The sequence below is a fragment of the Diplotaxodon limnothrissa genome, linkage group LG10 (assembly GCF_057381915.1).
Source record: "Diplotaxodon limnothrissa isolate DT_005_m linkage group LG10, D_limnothrissa_male_GT1.1, whole genome shotgun sequence".
NCBI lineage: Eukaryota > Metazoa > Chordata > Actinopteri > Cichliformes > Cichlidae > Diplotaxodon > Diplotaxodon limnothrissa.
The window spans coordinates 31194875-31217361 of NC_140605.1; the positions used below are offsets into that span (position 1 = coordinate 31194875).

At 40.8% G+C, this 22487-nt stretch overlaps 1 protein-coding gene across 1 annotated transcript in view; it reads right to left on the bottom strand.

The window, feature by feature from the left end:
- Positions 1 to 22487, bottom strand: part of clip2 (CAP-GLY domain containing linker protein 2) — a 60091-nt gene that overhangs the window by 11947 nt on the left and 25657 nt on the right. Inside the window, exons 5-15 of the mRNA XM_085363466.1 lie at positions 21736 to 21933; positions 20623 to 20726; positions 19430 to 19490; positions 17697 to 17801; positions 15581 to 15631; positions 11957 to 12340; positions 9575 to 10150; positions 9441 to 9498; positions 5638 to 5721; positions 3764 to 3920; positions 900 to 1059 (exon numbers count right to left, since the gene is read on the bottom strand). Coding sequence (XP_085219592.1) covers positions 900 to 1059; positions 3764 to 3920; positions 5638 to 5721; positions 9441 to 9498; positions 9575 to 10150; positions 11957 to 12340; positions 15581 to 15631; positions 17697 to 17801; positions 19430 to 19490; positions 20623 to 20726; positions 21736 to 21933 — 1938 coding nt within the window. The remainder of the gene's footprint in view (positions 1 to 899; positions 1060 to 3763; positions 3921 to 5637; positions 5722 to 9440; positions 9499 to 9574; positions 10151 to 11956; positions 12341 to 15580; positions 15632 to 17696; positions 17802 to 19429; positions 19491 to 20622; positions 20727 to 21735; positions 21934 to 22487) is intronic.

Genomic DNA, 22487 nt, shown 5'->3' on the forward strand with positions numbered 1-22487 from the left:
GGCTTAAATCTGGGACTGTCCACCATTTGACACTAGAACTGAAGAAGCTTCTCGGATGAGAGGTGAAACGTCTTCAAGCAACTTAAAGAAGTCCAGACGCTTTTCTTTCTAAGCTCCTTAGACTACAGTGACCTGGATGACTGAGAACCTTCACCGACATCCCGATTTTTCTCGTCCATGTCAGAATTTTCATAACGAAACCATGTCCATGCTACAGAGGTAGCCCCTCGTTTAGGACTAAGGATTTGTTTTGACTGGTCTTTCTGTTTGGAACTACCTGGTTCTGCCTGATCTTTACTGGCCATGCTGGTATTCTCTGTGCCTGCATCCACGTGGTGACTGTAAACGCCATTTATAGTTACTACTTGTATTCATTTGAGGTAATTTGTTTGCTGCATATTCTGAAATTTGAGGTTTGAGAATAATGTAGTTTGTCGTCATTTCAGTTTATTTTGAAAAACCTCAACAGGATCTTCAGCTTTATTGTGAAAGGTTTATGTGGAAAATAATCAAGCGGAGCCACACAATGGTTTTACCATCATTGTTACTGTCATATCGAACAGCCCTAGCTCACACTGTATACACTGATAAAATTCTTTATCAGAAAACTAGAAACCAGCGAGTTTATTGTCAGTAAATTATCATCCAGGTTATCTTAAGTAAGGCTTTTCAACCAATGTTTATATTTCATATGCTAAAAGAAATGTGTGCTTCATAGTTGGGACCACTGAACCTGTGAAAACAAATGTATAATCACACAAATCACAGGCCGAGATTCTCCTGTATTTCTAAACTTAGTTTTTAACATTAATTTAAATAACAAAAAAGAAAAGCCTCAAAATGTGGGACCGACATGTGGTTTAGTGTTGTCCAATCATTCCACGGTGCTTTGTTCTCACCAGTAAAAGCAGTTTTTCTCGCAGCGTCTTGATGTCATCCTGAAGTTTCTGCTCCTTGACCTTCCACTCAGCCTTGTGGACCTCTCGGCTCAGGTCTTTGTCCATATCCCGGGAATGACGATGTGATTCCAGGAGTAACACCCTCAGCTCATTCAGACTCCTGTGATTTAAAAAAAACCACACACACACAGAGGGGAAAAGTTGCTTTGTGTCTGTGTTTCTGGTTTCCTGACCTGCAGAAATGCAGTAAGAACTGGACTCTTCAGAGGTGGTAAAAGCACCACAGTTTCCCTGTCAAGGATTATATGAATCACTCGCTTTGCTCAGACCCTGCTCAAAGATCATTATTATCCAAAAGCAATCACAATATGTGAATATGTCAGGCAGACAGGCCGGTGGGAATAGCGTAGGCGGCACTGCTCCTGCTACTTACTCCAAGTACACATCATCTTAAGTACACTGGCTGTTTGCCGACATACTTGCATCAGTAAACCACATTTACACCGGGGAACAGTTTTCTGTACCTTTGCACTGCATGCTAGCCAAAGGTTTTAGCAACTTTAACATGTTTCCTGCACTCGTGGAAATATTTCATCTCAACAAAACAGTGTTATTTTCATCTTTCTAAGAAGCGCTCCGGGTGTTTTCTCTGTAAGAACATCTTTTCCGTCTGGTCTAATCGATACATTAACAGATTATGTGCTGTGGTGTAACGTGAGTCTGTTGCTAAGAGGTGTGGCAGGTTTATGAGGTGAGAGATGCATCATTATATCAAAAGTCTGTTCAAAGCCTGTTTTAAAATGAGTGGAAGCAGGGCTGTGGAATTAATCTAATTTTATTTTCAATTACAATTTTGGCCTCCAGTGATCATTAAAACAATTACAAAACTATTACTGCGCCACATTTCGCTTCACCAAGGCGCTCCCGTTTTATCTTTCACTGCAACCCCCTTTTTCCCCAAATTCTACCAAGCTGTGACAGACTTAGTTCAGTGTATTTTTTAAATAAGTTAAATTCTAATCAACATACAAAGACATCTACTTATAAAGGAAAACTTTTTAAAGGGTTTATTAAAATTTTGATTTAATTAAGTCTATCAATGATCTGAATATTGACCAAAATAATTAGAATTTTTCCCATTAATTAAAAAGTCAATTTCATGAAAAAGTTGCTTGAATTTTTCATGATTAAAGGAAAGTCCTCCATGATTACTGACAAAACACCTCAGTCACCACAACTTACAGCGTGTGTGTGTGTGTGTGTGTGTGTGTGTGTGTGTGTGTGTGTGTGTGTCTTTGACCCAGGTGGGCTGCTCTGAGTACTTCAGAAGCTGCTGATCTACTACTCTACTTTTCCTCGACTGCCAACTGTAGGGTTTACAAAGAATCCGTGAAGTGAGCAGCAGTTCTCTGGGTGAAAATGCTTTGTTGATATCAGAGCTCAAAGGAAAATGGCCTGACCACCTGAAGGTGTTAGGTGGGCAACGGTAACTCAAATAACCACTTGTCACAATCAAGTCAAACAGAAGAGCATCTCTGAACACATCGTGCTTTAAACCTTGAAGCAGATGAGCTACAGCAGCAGAGGACCACACTGGGTCCCACTCCAGCCTACTTTTGCACAGGCTCACTAAAATTAGAAAAACGCTGCTTGGTCTGTTCTGAGTTTCGATTTCTGCTGTGACATTCAGATACATATCCATCCTGCATGCTACCATCAGGTTGCTGATGTTGGTATGACAGAGTGGACTCTTTGGGTCCCTACTGTTGCTGATCATGTCATTCCCTTCATGACTGTACCGATTACCCCTGTCATGCAGCGGGCACCATGCCCCAAACCTCAAATCATCTCAAACTGCTTTCTTAAACTTGACACTGATTTCACTGGGATGTGGTGGGATTGTATCATGCATGTGCAGCCAACAAATCTGCAGCAGCTTTGTGATGCTATCATGAACCGAAAGTCTGAGCAATGTTTCCAGCACCTTGTTGAATCTGTGCCATGAATAATTAAAGGACGTCTGAAGGCAAAAGATCCAACCTGGTGCTAGAAAGGTGTTCCTAAAGAAGTGGCAGGCGAGTGTATGTCACATGCTGAAATACCAGCTTTATCACTGAGGACCCTAATGTATACCCAACTCTAATTAATTAGTGCGGTAGTTCACTAACATCATAATCATGAATAATGTAGGGACTGCATAATGTCAGAATAATGGAAAACAACTTTTTCAACAGCGCTGCAGAAAAACACATTTTCTGAATGGCTTAATGAACAAAGGAGCGACCCTGCGCCTCTGCAACGATGCACTGGCTGCCTTTTACACTTGGGTGGTTAAATAATGACCATATTAAGCAGAGTGGGGCTTTTTTTTTTTTTTTTTTTTTGGACAGTGTGCACTAAAGGACTTGGATGTTTTGTAACTCTACCAGACTCTTCAGTATAGAGAGGTGGCCATCTGGCAGGTCTTTGTTGGAGATGAAACCTCAGCCAGCTGCTCTCAGTGACTTCAGGCACCGCTTTAAAGGAGGTGCGGAGGGGCCGTATGTGCTGGCACAAAGTCAGATATTTTCATAAAGCTTCTGACAGAAGCACGAGCAGTCATCCATCACTTTAGAGCTGCGTCGGTGTTTCTGCTTTATCACTCGGTCGAATGATGGTGTGAAATGTAAAAAAAGGTCTGCGATTCATTACAGACATTTTTTGTTACTCAGGTGAAAAATAAAAATCTTTGCTTCGTGTGTGTGTGTGTGTGTGTGTGTGTGTGTGTGTGTGCGCGCACACACACTGGTGTCATCCTTCGCTGCTGTTATTGAGAAAGTGCTGAGGCAGAATGTCAAATCAATACAGTCTCCGTGTCAAATTACCTCTCCTTCTTCAGCAGCTCCTGGCTGATGCTCACTAGCTGCCCAGAGGCATCATGGGATTTCTTGGTCATGGACTCTAGCTCTGCCTCCATGCGCGTCTTCTCCTTGGCCAGGGCTTCGGCTCTCTTCTCCCCGCTGCGAACTTTGCCCTCCAGCGCTAAAAACAAATCGATAGTTTGCAACACTAGTTATTAATAACTTTAACACAGCTGTGCTAATCAGAACTGTGATCATAAAGAACTTACTATTTTCAATTAATGCTATAAATGCATTTTAAATCAGATCAGGCGATCATATTTGGGAAGGATTCTGACAAATTTCTATATGCTCACTTTTAATTCTATGCCTGCAACGAGCTTCAAAAAAGAGGCACGTTTACCTCTCTATTTCATCAGCTCTTCTTTTAACACTGCTCTTTTATAACTCTGAAGCTTTTTTCCCACTTTTGTTCAGTGCAACTCGTTCAGCTCAACAGTATTTTTTTTTTATTTCAATATATAGTAGGTTTTCAGTAGTTGCCATTATGGTGATCAGGTGAATGAGGGACAAACAGCTTATTTCTGTGAGACGTTTAATGACACTGGGAGGGAGTCAGAAATCCTGATATCCAGGCTCGTGTCATAAAAAACTCTGTGAATCACCATAAACCAGCTTTCTCCATCAGGTAAGTAGTTTCCCAGTCTTTTTTGTGAAATTCTACTGAAATGCTGAACTCTTGCGTTTCTGTGTGGGGGTGGCTCACAACTTCTTGGGTGTAGCCTTGGCAGCAAATGAGCTGCCCTCCCTGCTTTGCTCACAGCTGTTTGATTAAAAACAAGATGAAAATGCGTTTCATAGCTGAATGTTGAAGTTGCAAAAGCTACAGTCGAAAAACATGCGTTAATCATCTCAATATAGCGGTGATGGACAAAGATGCTTCAGTTTAGAAAGTTGTTCTTAAAATGTTTATATGCCCACGCAGTTCATTTCAAATAATGCTGCACTTGAGATGTCTGCCATTTCTATTCATCTCTGAAACACCCCACGTTTTTCTCCGATGATGCCAAGCGAATAAGATAACGACGCAGGCATTATTATTAGTTCAATTCAATCCAGTTTTATTCACAAAGAGCCAACTCAAGAGGCTCAAGGTGCTTTGTATTGTAAGGTAAAGACACCGCAATAATAGTGTTTTAGATATTTCAGATCTCTCGCTGCTGATGTCATTTCCCCTTACCATCTTCAAAAATCAATTTCTATTTCATTCATAAACAAGTAAAGAAGGTCGTCTTAATATTTGATCTAAACTTTGTGCAGTTTTTGTTTGAAAATTCTTACAGATCAGGGTCATCGGTGATGACCCCAGAGTTTTAAAAAAAGAATAAAAAGAGACGAATACAACTATCCTTCGAGTTTTATATTTTTCTTTTCTCGTTTTAAATTATTTACATTCCTTCTTCAAAGTGTGTCAATTTGATTATCTGAAGTACATAAAGCGTGCGTTTGGGTGCTTTTGATGTGATGAAACTTATCAAAAGATTTCTGGGTGACGATCAAAGAGTGTAACGGTGAAGAACACGTTCCCCCGCGCGATGAACTCGGCGTGACTGTCGGAAAATAAAGCCTCCAGTCGCCGCACAAACATGCATATTTTTTTATTTTTTTATTTATTGAGAGAGAGAGCTGACAAGTTCTCAGTTTAAAACCTAAACTTGAAGGAAATGCTGCAGGAAAATATCAAGCTTCGCCTCTCTTTATCCTGAAATGAAACACCTGTACGTGAAAGACACAATGCCTCCGCAGAAACTCAATATTTCAGGATATCTTGTCACGAAAGCGCTGAAAGAACAAAGACGTCGGCGAGCTCGGGAAAAGGGCGCTGCGCGCTTGTTTACCTCCGATTTGTGATTTGAGGGCTTCAACCTGGGAAGTGAGAGTAGAGACTTCTTTTTCCCTTTTCAGCAGCTTCTCCATTGTTTCTGCGGAAAAACAACATAGTAGCCATGAGACGCCTCGCTCACACAACGCGCCGATGATCCAAATCAGTGCAGTGATTTGTGACTGGAGTAGGGCTGCCACAAACGATTATTTTGATAGTCGACTAGTCACCGATTATTTTTACGATTAGTCGACTAATCAGATCATCATCCATTGGACGTAAAACTACAGCTTATTGCACCAGCAGCATCTGGTCTTATATAACTATCATTAGCTTACAGCTTTAAGTGTTTAAGGTCTGTGCTAACTAAAAATAAAGACAAGATGATAGTTTATTGAATTTTAATGAAATTTGCAGATTGTTTCGGTGAAGTTTAATAAACTCCTTGCTATCTAAAATATAACAGGACACCGGAGTATATTCTCGAGCATCTCACACTTCTGATAATCAGCTGTCTGCTTGACGTTTATTCAGCTGTGTAAAAACTATAACTTTAATCTCAGACAAACTGATTTACTCAGGAACAAATAAAATACTAAAAAAAAAGCCAAACAATAACATTTTAAGTTATCTAAGTGACTCATATATATTTAACCTGAGTAGCGAAAGATGGCGGTGGGTTTGAAAACGATTTGCGGGGAGTCCGGTGTTCTCACGGCGCTAGTGAGCCTTGCCCCCGGCTCGCTAACGAGCTAGTGGGTAACTGATGTCTCCGAAAACGTCGGAGCGCTTTTGAAAATATGTGGTGTCCTGATAAACTGAGCAGATATTTGAGGTTTACACAGCTACATTCTCGCCTGAAAATATGTTAAACGTTTATTTTGTGACCCAGAAAGAATAATAAGAGTAACATTAAAACTAACTAGCTGCCGCCATAAAAAGTAAATATTTTAGATAATGTTGACAAATGTAAGACAATCCTAAATAAGTGGTTACAAAGAGACATCACAATTTTTGGAAGAATATTATTAACCAAAATGGATAGTTTATCTAGATTTATATATCCAGCTTACTTTCTATCAATATCGAATAAAGTTATTAAAACAATTAATAGCTTGAATTTTAATTTTATTTGGAGGAATAAGTGCCATTATATATCTAAAGATGATTTGGTTAAACCATACATTGAAGGCGGTGGAAACGCAATTGATTTTGACATAATGAATGGTGTTTTGAAACTTAAATGGTTAAAATCCTTCCTAAATAATCCACACTCCATTTGGTTTTTTATACCAAGTAAGGTCTTTAACACACTAGGGGGTATCGACTTTCTCCTAAAGTGTGACTTTGAAATTACTAAGCTACCTGCTAAACTCTCTGAATTCCATAAACAGGTCCTTCTTTATTGGAAAATGTTATTTAAACATAATTTCACTCCACATAATAGCCCAATTTGGAACAATAGATATATACTGATGAACAGAAAATCTATTTTTATTCAAGATTGGTTATCAAAAGGTGTTTGGGCAATTGCCCATTTTGTAGATGAGGAAGGACATGTTCTAGGACATCAAGATTTTTGCCAAAAGTTTAATATCCAATGTTCTAAAAGTAAATTTAATCGGGTTATAAAATCCATTCCATTGTCACTTAAAAACATAGTTGTAAATGATATAATATATTCTGACATCTCCCCCAAGTTAAGGCAATTATATATAGATGGTATTCGATTTTGTGATGTTAAATGCAACAATAAGTTTCTTAGATCTTCATTAAGGAGTCTTTATTCTCCAAATTTACTTAGACGTAATTACATATTAAAAGATTTCCAAAGGGAAGAAATTGAAAAAATAAGAACTGATTATATCACCTTCCCTATCCCTCCTAAAGGGAAAGAAGTCCAATTTAAAATCTTGAATAAAATTTACCCGACAAATAGACTCCTTAGTGATAGATTCAAAATAGAAACGGGTAATTGTGTATTTTGTGAAACAGAAGAGGAGGATTTGGACCATCTATTCTTTTTGTGCAATTTTATACAAATATTTTGGTTGGATTTTCATACCTGGCTTTATTCCAGTGGGATTCAAATTACCCCATTTACCTTAAATATGATCATGTTTGGAGTGTTTTTGAAAGAAAAGAAAGCTAATTATGGTGTTAATGTGTTATTAATCTTGTGTAAGTATTTTATACATAAATGTCGCTTTTTTAAGATTAAACCAACACTGGCTCACTGGAAAAACGACCTAAACCTGTTGGTTAAATCTTTGACTTTAGTTAAAAAGAAAAAGGCTGCTTTTTTGTTTCCTTTGTAGAAGATTTTGATTTAGTGAGTTAATAATCTGTTAATTTATGTGACCCCATCTTTATATTTTATTTTCACTATATATGAAAGTTGCTAATATGTAAGAAATGTTTATTCTCTGAATCTGTAATATATGGTGCATTTTGTTTGTATGTTTATATTACTAATAAAAAAAAAAAAAAAACTAAAAAAAAAACTAGCTGCCGCCATTGTTGGAGACTGCGCTGGGCCGCGCTATGAATTCTGGGACACAGCTGCTTCTTCTTCTTCGGGGTTTAACGGTAGCTGGCATCCTTGTACATGCAATGCTGCCATCTTCTGTTTCAGTCCGTTATTACACTCTTAAATCCTGCCACTTATTCCTGCGTCTTTTGTGATCTTACAAAGCTTCAAACGACGCGTCGACTATTAAATCAGTCGTCGACGATTTTGATAGTCGACGTAATCGCGACTAGTCGACAAATCGTGGCAGCCCTAGACTGGAGTGCCACAAAGTTTTCCACAGTTTTGTGTTACTTCCTTATCTGTCACTTGGCAGGATACAGTGAAATCCTATGAAGTTATTGGACAGACGCCCTTGTGTACCAGAAGAGCTGCGATTTTCTCGAGCTTTTTAGCCATTAGACGCTTAAGTGAGATTTATGTAACAAGACAGAGGCTTGTGAGGTCTTTATTTATAGACTGTGACTCAGGAAATCTATTTTATTTCACAAAGACATACGCATAATGAGTACTGGTCAGTATTTAGTACCTCGGAATACATTATAACCTCATATATAGGATATTTTAACTTGACATATTTTTAACCAGTTTAGGGAACTGATTTGCTTCCTATTTTGTTATTATAAATACAAGGCCCTTTTGTAACCACTAGCCTTTTAGCTTAGCTTAGCACAAACAGTGGAAATAACTAGTCTGGCTCGCTTCAGCAGAGCAACAAAATCCACATCTCAGCTTTGCTTGTATGTGGAAATGACTGTCTGGTGTTTGTGTCTTCATGTGTTCCCAAAATAACGGGGAAAAAGTGAATCTGAATGACAAAAACTACCAGCGCCTGCTGAGTAGTTGATGCTTAACTCCCAGAAATGTGTCGGACTAGTCAAAAAACAAAGGTGTTTTTATGTTGACAAAAATTACAAGATTAAAAGGGAATTAGTGGTGAAAAGCAGATGGAAGTAGGCCGAAGTGGTCTCTATACAATATTATTTTTACAACACATTCTCAGGAGCAAGGAGGGCGGCATTATTCCTAAAATGTTGAGCTCTTTCTTTAAAGTTGTTACGTCCCTTTTTTCCTGCCAAGCTTTTAAATTTCTTATCTCTCGAGTGCATACATGGGTAATATGACGAGAACAATGGGAAGTAACACTTTGGGAATCACTGGGACGTAAGAACAAGGAGCAAAAAGCACAAACGTGATTAAACTAAGAAAGCAGATCAGCTGAAGTGTGTGTGATTGGTGTGCTTTTTTTCATGAATCTGTAGTCGGGATTAAGATAAACACAAACATACCTTCTATGTTCTGTTTTAGCTTCATCTTCTCATCTGAAATTTCATTATCTTCTATCACCTGAAAGAGGAGAAAGTGTCAGGTGCTGAGTTTGTATCTGAACACTGCAGGTGCCTCTTTCTCCTCAGCCACTCACATTAGCATCATTAGATGTGAAGCGCTCGGCCTGGATGGCCTGGAGCTGGTTGGCCGTCACCCTCAGCTTCTCCTCGAGTTTCTGGATCTCTTCTTGGCTCGCCTCCTGAGCTTTCTGCAGAGCCTGGTAGTCCGTCATCTGCTTCTCTGACAGCTCCAGCCTCTCCCTCAGCTCCTCCGCTCTTTTGTTCTGCTCCATCTGAAGCGTCTCCATATCTGCCAGCCTCTGCTCCGCCTTCTGTAGCTTATCCGTAGCTGCCTCCAGCGCGTGCTTTCCACTTTTGGCTTCCAATTCAGCCCTCCATGTCTGGTTGCCTTGAGCCAGCTGGTCTTTGGCCTCCTGCAGACGAGCGCAGAGGTCCTCTCGTTCCTTTGTCAGGATGGCAGCTTCAATTTTATGTTTGGCCTTGAGGTTCTCCACCTCTAGCTGGTGCTCCATCTTCAGGCTTTCCAGGGTTGCTCTCAGCTCCTGGGTGTCCTGCTCTTGACCTTCTGTAGCGGTATGACTACTGCTCAGTGTTGCCTTTAGTTCCTCCAAGGATCGCTGGTGGTCACTGACTAAAGTGTCAAATTTAGCCTGCAAGAGAAAGGGAGAAAGATCGCTTTTAGGTCATACTTGCTGCATTTGTGAAACGAATCAATTCAAATCATCTAGTAACCATTCAGGGGATAATGCAACCCAAAGATTTAACATGCATGCTTTTAAAAATTTGAATAGTTAACTCTAATCTCATTGTGTGTGATTGTGTCTGGTTGTGCAGACTGCTTGGTGCAGGATCTGCAGTGCTGCAGATGCTCACTGGTCTGTTGTGGTGAAGAGAGAGCTGAACGTGAAGGCAAACCTGTGGATTTATGAGTCACTAAATTGCCAAATGCATTCACTCCTCCATCCAAGTCATTGAATTCAGGTGTTCTAATCACTCCCATGGCCACAGGTGTATAAAATCAAACACATAAGCGTTCACAAACATTTGTGAAAGACTGGGTCGCTCTCAGGAGCTCAGTGAGCGTGCCACTGTGACAGGATGGCACCTGTGCAAGTCCAGTCGTGAAATTTCATCCCTACTAAATATTCCACAGTCAACTGTTAGTGGTATTATAATGAAGTGGAAGTGATTAGGAACGACAAAAACTCAGCCACAAAGTGGTAGGCTAAATAAAATCTCAGAGTGGGTCAATAGATTCTGAGGTGAAGAGCACGCAGAGGTCATCAATTTTCTGCAGTGTCAATCACTACAGACCTCCAAACCTTCAGATTAGCTCAACAACAGTGTGTAGGGAGCGTCATCAAATGGGTTTCCATGGCTGATGCAGCTGTGTAAAGCATGCTACCACTGGACTAGAGCAGCAGAGATGCGGTCTCTGGAGTGATGAATCACGCTTCTGCCTAGCAATCCGATGGATGAGTGTAGGTAGGTTTGGTGGTTGCCAGGAGAACAATGCTTGTCTGACTGCAGTGTAAAGTTTGGTGGAGGAGGGATTATGGTGTGTGGTTGGTTTTCAGCAGTTGGACTCGGCCCCTTAGGTCCAGTAAAAAGAACTCTCAATGCTTCAGGATACCAGGACATATTGGATGATTTCATGCTCCCAACTTTGTGGGAACAGTTTGGGGATGGCCCCTTCCTGTTCCAACGTGACCGTGCACTTTTGTGCAAACAAGGTCCTTAAAGACATGGATGAGCAAGTTTAGTGTGGAAGAACTTGACTGGCCTGCACAGGGTCCCGACCTCAACCTGAAAGAAAACCTTTGGGACGAACTAGAGCAAAGACTGTGAGCCAGGTCTTCTTATTCAACATCAGTGTCTGAGCTCACGAATTTGCTTCTGGAAGAATGGTCGGATCTTCCCATAAACACACTAAACCCTGTGGAAAACCTTCCCAGAAGCTTTTATAACTGTAAAGGGTGGGCTGGATTAAGAATGGGATGTCATATGTTCTTGAAGGCAGACGAGCGAATACTTTTGGCAATATAGTCCATGTTTCAGTTTGTGGTCATACTTTACCTACGACCACAAATGCAAGTGTATTTTCACACCGCTTTAAATGCCTGTTTGAATTTCAAGACTTGGTTTCAGGGTTGAAGTTAGAGTTAGGTTTAGGTTAGGCTGCCATGTTTGAATTGGGTGGAATGTACGGATGATGAGATGAGTGAAGAAGGGATGGACACAGAGAGACTTCTCAAATTACATTTTGATGTAACATTCTTATTCTTGTTATAGCCACCCTGATTTACCCTTTTTTCTTTTTGTAAATCCTTTGAAATTTTGTAAGCAAAACTGAATCCTGCTCTAAATGAAGGATTCCTACAAACACATAACTGCACTGACATGACCACACTACTCTGGCTGACTTGAAGACAGTTATAAAAAACAGAGCAGCGTACCTTCCAGGTGTCCATCATTTCCACGTTTTCCTTGGTAGCCTGTTGAGCTTTCTGTTTCATCTCATTGATCTCCACGTTCTGTTTCTCCACGACAGCCTTCAATGAGTCGATCTCCTGCTGGCTTGCTGCTAAGGCAGTCTCGTACTTCTCTCTGAGCTCGCTGCTCTCCTTGTAGTGCTCCCGGCCCGCTGACAGCAGCTGCTCGCGCAGCAGGAGGGTCTCTGGCTGGGCGTCGGACCCCTGGGCCGCATCAACACGGTCAACTTTCTGCCAGCTTGCATCAGCCCCTTTGAGCTGGACCTGGAGATTCGTGATCTCGGCTCTCCTGAGGCTGAGCTCCTCCTCCAACTGCATGATGCGGCTCTTCTCTTCAACTGTAGTTTGCTGATGAGAAAGAAAGCAAGAACCCAGCACTGCTTTTGAAAGTTTGTTTTTTTTTTTTTTCCCTAAGGAGAAACATGTTCTTTCTATAAAGTAATTGTATTTACTACAACAGGTGGAAGACCCTGCAACAGACTGTCATTCCAAAGAAACAAAGGTGACGTGACGAAGAGCGGAAATCAGCCCATAAGAAAAGGAAAACAGAGAAATCTATGCAGGTCCTGGAGATGACCAAGTGCATTGCAGAGGATTTACAGTACAAACATGTGACATAAAGTATGTGGACAGCAACAGATTGTTCAACAGTTTGGCTCCCAGTGAAGATGCTACAATGACTCTCAGAGTATTTTTTTCTCATTGGTATTTTTTGAAAAAGTTATAACACATAACTGCAAACAAAGTTTGGATGTGTGCATACAGGGTGTAATTTGTTGGGATTTACTGCTGCTAAAATGTGCAGCCAGCGAGGATGATGTCCTAACTAATTTGCCATTAAATGAAAAACCATATCTGATTTCAATCTGGCCTATTTCGCTTTCAGTCTCAACTCTTTGGATAGCGCTGGACCACGTCCAGTGTGGCTGCAAATTTTAAAATGCTCTGCTCTAACTACTCAGACCGGTGCACATGCTGTATGTGAAAACGTGTCAAATCAGCCGCCCATCAACTTGAATTTTATTTTGTGGAAGAGGCGAAGCAGATTTAGAGATTAGGACGGATGATGCACGAATTTTGCATTGGTGTGGGCTGCGTGCAAGAAGACAATGCATGAGGTGCGCCTCCCTTCAGGTCGTTTATGCTGAACGTTCTCCCTCAGACACGTCGGGAAGTTATAGTAATACCCTGCAACAAAATCAAAAGAACAAACACGTCCCGGTCACGTTCCCAACCTGATGTGATGCTTTCAGGCTTGGATACTGCAGAGTGTTCAGCTGAAAACTGCTGCTGGTTGGACCAGGCTGATCTGTGTAAGAGGTTGAGGTCCATGGTTAAACTGTACATGTGTAAATCCAGGTGACGAGAACGTGACACTAAAAACTCCAGCTGTGCCTAAACCTTGAAGGGGTGATGGGCCAAATTTAAATCCGGTATGACCTTCGATTTTTATTTATTTCGTTATTTTTTTATTTTATTTTTCCAGCTTAGGCCCAGAAGTTTATCACCCCACCTCTTTACTTCCTAAGAATTCTGTACCAAGCTACCCGGCACCACCTGGTAGACTTATGCAACTAACTGGTGAACACAGGAGAACATTTAGTGTCTAATCCTAAAATAAAAACTACTTTCAGCTGCTCCCTTGTCACATGGAGTCACCACAGCAGGTAGCAGCTGTTGTTTAGTTTGGCAGAGTTTACGCGGGATGCCCCTCCTGACCAAACGGCGATTTTTGTGTCTGGTGTCTGGAATGGAACCAGTGACCTTTTACTTGTTTACTTTTTAAAACCTTAAGGTTTTAGTTGCATCACTTAATATTTAGGAAGATATCCTTGATTTTTAGAGGGTTAGGTTTGTTCTTTTTTTTTTTTATATACTTTTCAGTGAGGCAAGTGGAAGTATCTATTGGTTCAACCACTTTTTTGTGGCAAACATTTTCAGGAGTTGGTGAAAACAAAAATTAAGTCCAAAACAGAGCAAATATCGGCAAGACTTATAAATAAGCCAACTGAGGGCTATTCCTTTCATTTAACTTCTTAAAGAACTCTGACGAAGCTTCATGTTCTTATTTGGGTGCAGATAGCTTCACAGAGCTGCCTGGAGCAGCACAGTCGCTCGGGGCTAAACTGGCATTTTGTCAGAAATAACACGAAGCCAACATACAGCAGAGGAAAAACACATTACACAAAGACAGAACGGAGGTTAACTCCCTATCCTGCTGAGGGCATTTGAAATTTTCACTCTTACAACATAAATATGAGTGATGCAACACCCACAAGTTCCTCAAGATTCCCATTAATATTACCGGTAAGATGTCTGGTAACTTTAATGATGATGAATATCAAAGCAGGAAACTGTGGAACATGTGGACATAAAATCTTGATGTATGAAAATACTGTTGGGAACTTTGTGTTAATATATTTATTTAGTGTAATTAATATAGGTGAAATATCTTTAATAAATTAGGCTGGGGCATTAGCGAGCGTTGCTTATTAATGAATCTGCCAATAGTCGCTCTGTTTTTAATCATTTTTCTGTCTCCGACCAACTCCGTCAGGAAAGACTGGGCTTTTTAAAAGTGCTGAACACAGTTTGCCATCAGTAGCTGACACACCCGTCTACTTATCAGAACTTACTTCTCTAATAATAGCTGCCTTGCTCTGCTTGAGGCCGAAAAACCAAAAATAATGACCAAGGAGACTCTGAAATGCCGAGCATAGAGGACAGACAGCTGGGTAATAATTCTGTGTGGGTTATGCAACCACTTGCAAGGTCATTGAATCTGTTGTTTATATTAAAATATTGACTAAGAGAGCTTTAAGTCTTCTACAGATGGCGGATGGATTTTGCCATCCCTTTTTTCCCCTTTCCCTGGCTGTTCACAACTGCAGTCACTCGTAATTTTAGAGGAACACCATCAAAACACTGGCACCGGTCAGGGTTTGCATTTCACTCGGGATCAAAGTCCAAATAAACCATCAGAATTATTACGCTGCCCTCATAATAACGCGGAAAGCCTGCACTTAAATGCTAAAGCCATTGTATCATTTCCATCCAAAATAATTAAAGCGAGGAGCCAAAAGGATCAACTTGTCGCTGTCCAAACATTTGTGGAGCTCAGTGTGCAAAAACCAAAGGTGGAAAATGAAAGGAGAGCGCAGCCATTCTCTGATCTTCTAGAAGCAGCCAAGCAAATATAATACAGCAAACCTCAACAGTGACATATGCACAGCTGCAAACATCCTCCACACATTTGTTTCCAATCAGAATGAAAAAGAAAAACAGCCAAAACTGAGATTAAGATGGAGGACCTGCTGCACAGTGCACAGATGTTAATTTCAACCCAGATCCCAGCTGACCAGACCAGAGTTACTAGCTGATTCACACCAGAGACGCTGCCTGAGTAGCATTCAGATGACGTCGCACGCACACACACACACACGCACGCACACAAAGGAGTAAAAGAGTCTATGCAAGGTTAATGTCCTCAACAGCATCTGAAGTCGATTTGAAGTCAGGAACTGAGATAGCTCAAGAGAGGATCAAAGCCAAAACAAGATCAAATCTTTTTTTTTCTTTTTTTTTCACCTTGGTTCTCTTACCCAACCTCAAGGATACCGCTTCATGAGTGCATCTTCCCTGTTGGCAGAAGCAGACCTTACTGCATATACGAATCCAAGCATTTCAAAGTGTTTTGTTATCTTTTGATGGCTGAAAATTGAAAGCTTGCGCGGTTTGATTTGTGATACCGTGGTCTATTATTAAAGAGCCTGTCTACGTGGAGCGCAGCGCTGCATGTCAAAGTGGTGTAAAGGACGTCCTTCGCGGCGCCGACTAAAATGCCTATGCCTATGATTTGTCTTGAAAAATTTATCGAAGCGTCCGTAATGGATCCCGTAAATAATTTAGCGACTTCTCGTGTGTTACTAATTACATAACTGCTCAAAAATTGGTGTGGCGCCTGGGGAGATTCATCCTCCACAGCTTAACTGGAAGGGGGCCGTTTCGAGTGATACGTCCCGACGTCTCAAAGTGCAGCAGGCGACAGATCTGAAAGCCAGCTTTGGATTTAAAGGGGGGGAAAAACACCATTTAAATAAAAATTAATGGCAGCTAATTGCAACATTAGACAAAAGAAAAGCTGAAGCAGCTGCGAGCCTCGGTTTTCTGATTACAAGCGATGGAATGAAGCAGAGGAAGGCCCAGATGAAGCCAGTCTGGTTAATGATCATGTGTAATGTGAAGAGCTGTGACCAACACCCACTATCATTTTAAGTAAATAACAAACTTCATATTTCCACTACTTTCCCATCTATTTCTAAATATTAAAGCTGGTAATATTCCATAGATACATTGTTGATTATAAACAAATCCATGAAAAGACCAAAACCAGATCTACTAAGACCTTATTTATCCTGGGTTTGAGTTAGGTGGGAGCTGATATAACAGCCATGACTGACACAAACTGTGCTTTTTTTCAGTTTGATTCACATTAAAAGGCTTAAAAAATACGTATGTTGCATGCATGTACTATTCACATTAAGAGAATGCAAACTAGAGACTACAGAAAACGTCTGAAAAGTGAAGCCATTCTCCCCGCTTGCTCTGGTTGTTAAAAGAAGCCCAGATGTATAGATGTCTATGGGGAAAATGTCTCTACTTCTCACTTAAACTCATCACAAAAGTGTTTACTGAGGTCAGAGGTCAAGGTCTCAGGTGCTAGTTTGAAGCCATACTCAATAAAATATGAGAGCTTTGTACAACACAGACCTCATTACAGTTGCAAAAGGAAGGAATCCATTGTGATTTATTATTGCAATTTATCACCATATGATCGTGCAATGACCCCCTCGATCATTACGTGCAGTTTCACTGATCAGGCTAGCAAGCTGAGCCATCAATGAAGCAAAACTGTGTATGCACAGTATAAGTACAGGGAGAAAAGTCAAAGTTACCAGACTCTTTAAAGAGGTTTTTACTGGATTTGACCGCTTATTAAATAGATCCCACTGAAAATTAAAGTGCTTAAAGCCATTAAAGAAGGCTTCATGCCCACATGACAACAAGTGGGCTGCAATGGGAAAGGTTTGGACCATGTTACTGCAAAGAGGCCCTGCTTTGCATTGTTATTTATATTTTTATAAATAAATGTTTATGTTAACCCCTAAAGCTAGTTCTTTTCCAGATTCTAACAGTACTTAGTTTGATTTTACAAAGATAGTTAAGTATGTTAACTTTTTTTAAATGAGTCAAGCCATCAGTGGAACCAAAAGTTTGGGCCTGTTTGTCTCTCTTCTGCTTGTTGGTTTTGGTCTTTTTTTATGGGATTTGGACTAAAGATCAGCCTAATCCATTAAACTACAACACTTCACTCAGCTTGCTACACTCATTACAAGTCTCAACCACAGAGTTATGAGTCATTTCAAATTATTCTGGTGAGGTTATCCTCATATTTTATTCTGTGACTGTTGTGGAGTTCACACCTGTACCTGTTAGCAAGCGTCTGCATGCTGGGGGCAGTCACATGGGGCCGGTATGCTGACACGTACTGATTGTAAGTATGTTTTGCATATATCTAAACTACATTTGGACACAGCCACAGGTGGGATATGTGAGTTATCATCAACAGAGAAGCAAACAGGTGCAGAAGCGCACGGGACAGTGGCCACAGGCAAAGGTTTGCTTGTGTATTTTTGTTTTTTACCCTCCGCTTCTCTAATTCTTTGTGGAGCGTCTCTGCTCTCGACTTTTCGAGGAGCAGGCTCTGCTCAAGCTGACGAATATGGGCATGTTCCAATTTCCTCTGAGTCTACGGGAAGAGACAAAGAGAGATACAAAGAAGAAAGAAAAGGGAGGCTGAAAGGAAAAAGAGACCCATACAGATCAAAGAAGGTGATCAAAACGGCTGACAGCTGATGATGAAAGGGCAGCTCTGCAGACGGCAGCAGGGTGCACAAGCTGAGGAGGAGATCTGAGGTTACGTTTCACTTTCACAGAAAGTGCAATTTGCAGTTAAGGACAACTTTGTGGTCACAGGTACATGACCAGAGAAGACAAGAGTTGCACCTGCAGATGGCTCACAGACACGTCAGTCTGAGCTGCTTAATGCATGACGTGCATTAAGCAGCGCAGACTGTGCAAACCATGAAAAAGCATTAAAACACATGGTTTGATTGCATTCATATACACTGTTTTATGTCTAATACAGTAAATAAACATGATCGGCATTAAGAGTCACATCTTATTCAAGGCTGAAATTTCATCCTATTGTTGTCAGCAAATCTTTTGAAAGAATGAAAGGCAAATATATTAAAAAACAAGTACTTTATCCAAAGAGTGGGGAAAAAAATACAACTTATCCCTGTGGGTTCCTCATCCTTTAACCAATCGGTACAATGGTATTCAGTTTCCTTTCCCCTGTTACAGGAGATAACGTCTTAATTGCACTTTGAGCATGTCTAAGTCTATTAATGGTGACTGGCAAATAAACATGGCTTCCACTCACTGTGGAAACAATATGGTATTTTCTAAATGTGACAACAAAGACCCGCATAATTTTTGAAATGTGATCTGCATTTTTTTTTAAGAGATAAAATTGTTTGGAATAAAACTTTCAGTCATGAAGTGAACAAATATGTTCACCTTTTTGAGCCTGTTATTGTTATTATTATTATCATCATCCAACTACATATTTTTATTCTTGAACTCTATTAAATCATTTTACACATAACTTTCCCTGATTTATCTTATTCTGCACCTTGTTTCAGCCTCTAAGTTTGTTTTCTGCCTGAATCAAGCTGTTTTAGCTTCTCCTTACTTTAAGCCAGCTGTCCTCTGATTGGCTGTGCCTCACAAACAAAAGGTTTGAACAGCAGGTGTGCTCAAAACAGCGGATATTAAGAATATCTGCTGTCTATGACACTATGCAGATACATGTGGAGGGAAAAAAGCTGTCTGAGCTTTGGATTCGTGTGGAGTTGTTACACACACTCTAATCAAGTATCAAAGAATTTGACTAAAAATAACTCCTGTTTTACACAAAGCTTGTGTCTCATGTTTTATATCAGTTTTAAAATATTGTCTTTCTGTGCTATCACCACTCATGAGACATCAGCTGAGGACATCCCGAACGCACACCCTGTTAAACTAGAAACCCAGTCCGACCTCTCTGTATTTATATAGCCGCCTATGTGGAATTCAGGAACTCTGCACATTATCACATCAAGGTTTCTTTTGTGCACCCAGACGCTTTTTTCTTCCCTTTCCTCTTCCTTTCTGTCCCGATGTCCAGGATGTGCGTTACGCTGACAGAGCTTTCAGGGTTGCAAAGCATGAAAACAGAATCTCCTGTGACTAACACGGACCTGTGATATTACGGTGATTCACATTGTGAGGCACATAGGCTTTTTTCATTCAGCTATTAATTCTGATAAATACCTCCAGGTCTCCTTTGGTGATGGATTCCTCTTCTACTCTGAACTGCAGGTCCTCCACTTTCCTGTAAAAGCGTTATGGGAAATAAAGAAGGGGCGATTAGCTGAGCAGTATTCAAGTCTCACACAGTGTCCAGGGAGCGACCGGCACTGCAGACAATCACAGCAGTTTGCAGAAGTCACAATTTTTGTCATATTGGTTGAGACGCACCAGACAGATTCGTCTCCCAGGAAAAGTTCAAACATTCTAAGCAATTTGTTTTTATTTTTAATTAAAAGGAAGCTAAGATTAGCCTGCATTTACCTGCTTTTTGTCCTCTGTACACGTCACATGCATGTATGCATAATATCTGACTTTAGGAGCAGAAACTGTTTCTGCTTGGTAACCTCGGGAAGCTAAGTCATTTCCTGAGCTTTGAGATATGGATCAAAACCCTAAACTTTGTGTCTCCGTGACAACGAGGAGTCCCACTTGGGGCTGATGAGGGCGACTAATTCACGAGTACGATAAAAACACATCAGGAAGCTTTGGGACAGTGTCGCCTCTATCCAAAGGAATCAAGAATAAATATTTTGATCACCAAAAAGTGAATTTGAAAACTAAAACTAAATGCGAAAGAAATATTTTACTAGGCGTGTGGAGCTTTCTCCATATTGGACACTAAACTCAGTGTTGGAATTTCATAATCCACTTCCACTTAAGGTTTTTTTAACATGCTGTTTGGAGGGAGAGTGTGCAGGGAGAGGGTTTTGTGGCCAGGATATCTACTCCTGCTTCTAGGCTTAATGCTAAGCTAAGCAACTCAATCATCTCACAATATTTATAAAAATGAAAGCAAATCCCAGATTATTAGCTAAAAGAGCATCATGTGAGATCACTCTATAACACTTACCAATAATTAAGATTTCAACTATGTGGCAACACTGTTGTGTGAAAGTGAGCCCATGATGTCGTGGCAGATGGCCCCGCCCCTCCCTGAGCCTGGTTCTGCTGGAGGTTTCTTCCTGTTAAAAGGGAGTTTTTCCTTCCCACTGTCGCCAAAGTGCTTGCTCATAGGGGGTCATATGATTGCTGGGTTTTTCTCTGTATGTATTATTGTAGCGTCGACCTTACAATATAAAGCGCCTTGGGGCGACTGTTGTTGTGATATGGCGCTATATAAATAAAACTGAATTGAATGATGTGTGAGCGATTACCTTTTTTCTTCTTCGAGCTGATTGGCCAGTTCCAGCTTATCCTTCTGCGTGCTGGCCAGCATGGCTTTGACTTGCTGGAGACCATTCTCGTTCTCTGTCACATACTGCAAACAGGAGACACAAATTAAATTTTTTCACACCCACAAAGGTTTTTCCTTTCCCACCCGTTCTCCCTCTCAAGTCGTCACATACAGACGCTCAGTCAGGACACGCAGGCGTCACGTTGTAAAAGCCCCTTTGGCGTCGTTTTTCACAGTGTGGGCAGCGCAAAGCGAGATGATGCGGGGTCGGTTTTTGTGACCATTACTATGTGCTTAATTGTGGTCAGAGAAGCTGGCTGTAAATGGGCAACTGCCTTTAAAAGTGTGTGAAATGGTGATTTTTTTAAACCCAAACTGTGCTTTTGTTTCCCATGAAATCAACCAGACAGCAACATTAACATAAATACATTTTAAGTAAAATTCAAGTATAACCACCCCACCTGCCCCTTCTGACACAGACTATTGTAGGTTTTTGTTCTATCTCCAGTTGTAAAATAGCTATATAACTACATTCCTTGTATTAAAATGGTTATAGTCTCTTTAGTTTTCATTGTGTTGTGCAGTTTTTTTTTCACATTTCTGCCTAATTTTCTGAATCCATGCCTCATAGTTTTACTTCCTGTCTTTATCTTCTGTTCTGCTCCTTGTACCCCTCAGTCAGCCCTAAACCTCAGTGTGCCGTGATGAAGGCCTAAAATCCTAGAATGCATCTGGATACGAAAGCTGTGAGAACAGAGGAAGAAATATTTGTCTCTGCAAATAAGTGTTTATCAACTGATTAAAAGCATTTATGTGATTGTTAGTGTTCAGTTATTTAAAATTACTAACTGCAGGAGTTTGTGTATCTTGTCACGCTGCGCTAGGCTGTGAATTTAATTAAAGCTAGCCTTAAATATAATGACCACTAAACTGGCTCAGGTAACATCTGCGATCACACGTCGAACATGAACCTGAACATTTACCGTTACTATTACATTTGCCAGTGTCCTGTATTCGGGCCTCTCTTTTCTAAGACATGACGTTGTGCCTGACCAAGTAAGTGTCGAGCTGTGTTTTCCCTACTTCCTCGTACCTGCATGTGCTGAGCCTTGAGGGCGCTCAGCTCTTTCTCCACCTCGCAGATGTGGCTCGTGGCCTTGGCCATCTCCGCCCGCTCCAAGTCCCTCTCGGCCAACAGCTGCTCGATGTGCTGCTGCTTCTCCTTCAGGGCTTCCTGCAGCGCGGTGGTGCCCGAGATCTTCCGTGCGTAGCGCGATGATGTCTCCGTCAGCTTTAAAGGCGGGGAGGAGGGGGACAAAGGAGATAAGACTTTAAGAAGAGGATGAAAGTGTGAACAGAAAGGAAATGCAGATTGGGCTTGATGCATTCAGAAACATCGTTTATCCTGTTAGCCGCACAGGTCCCTCTCAGATCCAACAGAATCCAACATCTCGATGCTTCTGACATCAGACTTTCATCGTTTTCATCGTCTGCTTTGTGATCACAGGAAATCAGCTGTCTGTGACATGACAGGTCTCTGCTTTTTCATAATAAGTCATATTAAAAAAAAAAGAAGCAAACTTTAAACTTATTTTCTAAATTGTTAGCTACATACGGCTTTAAAAAATATACATGTTCTTCTTCTCTGAGGAAATATCTGGCTGGTTGGGAATATCTGCAGCAGGGAGACCAAAAACAACCATTTAATCACAGTGAATGCTGCAGTATTCTCTTTGGCCACTAGAGGATGCTCTTTGACAGGATTTCTACCAGCCCTCTATACCTCGTCTCATTTCAGCAGCATTTATGGAACTTTCTTTAATAACAAGCTAGATTGAAGCATTC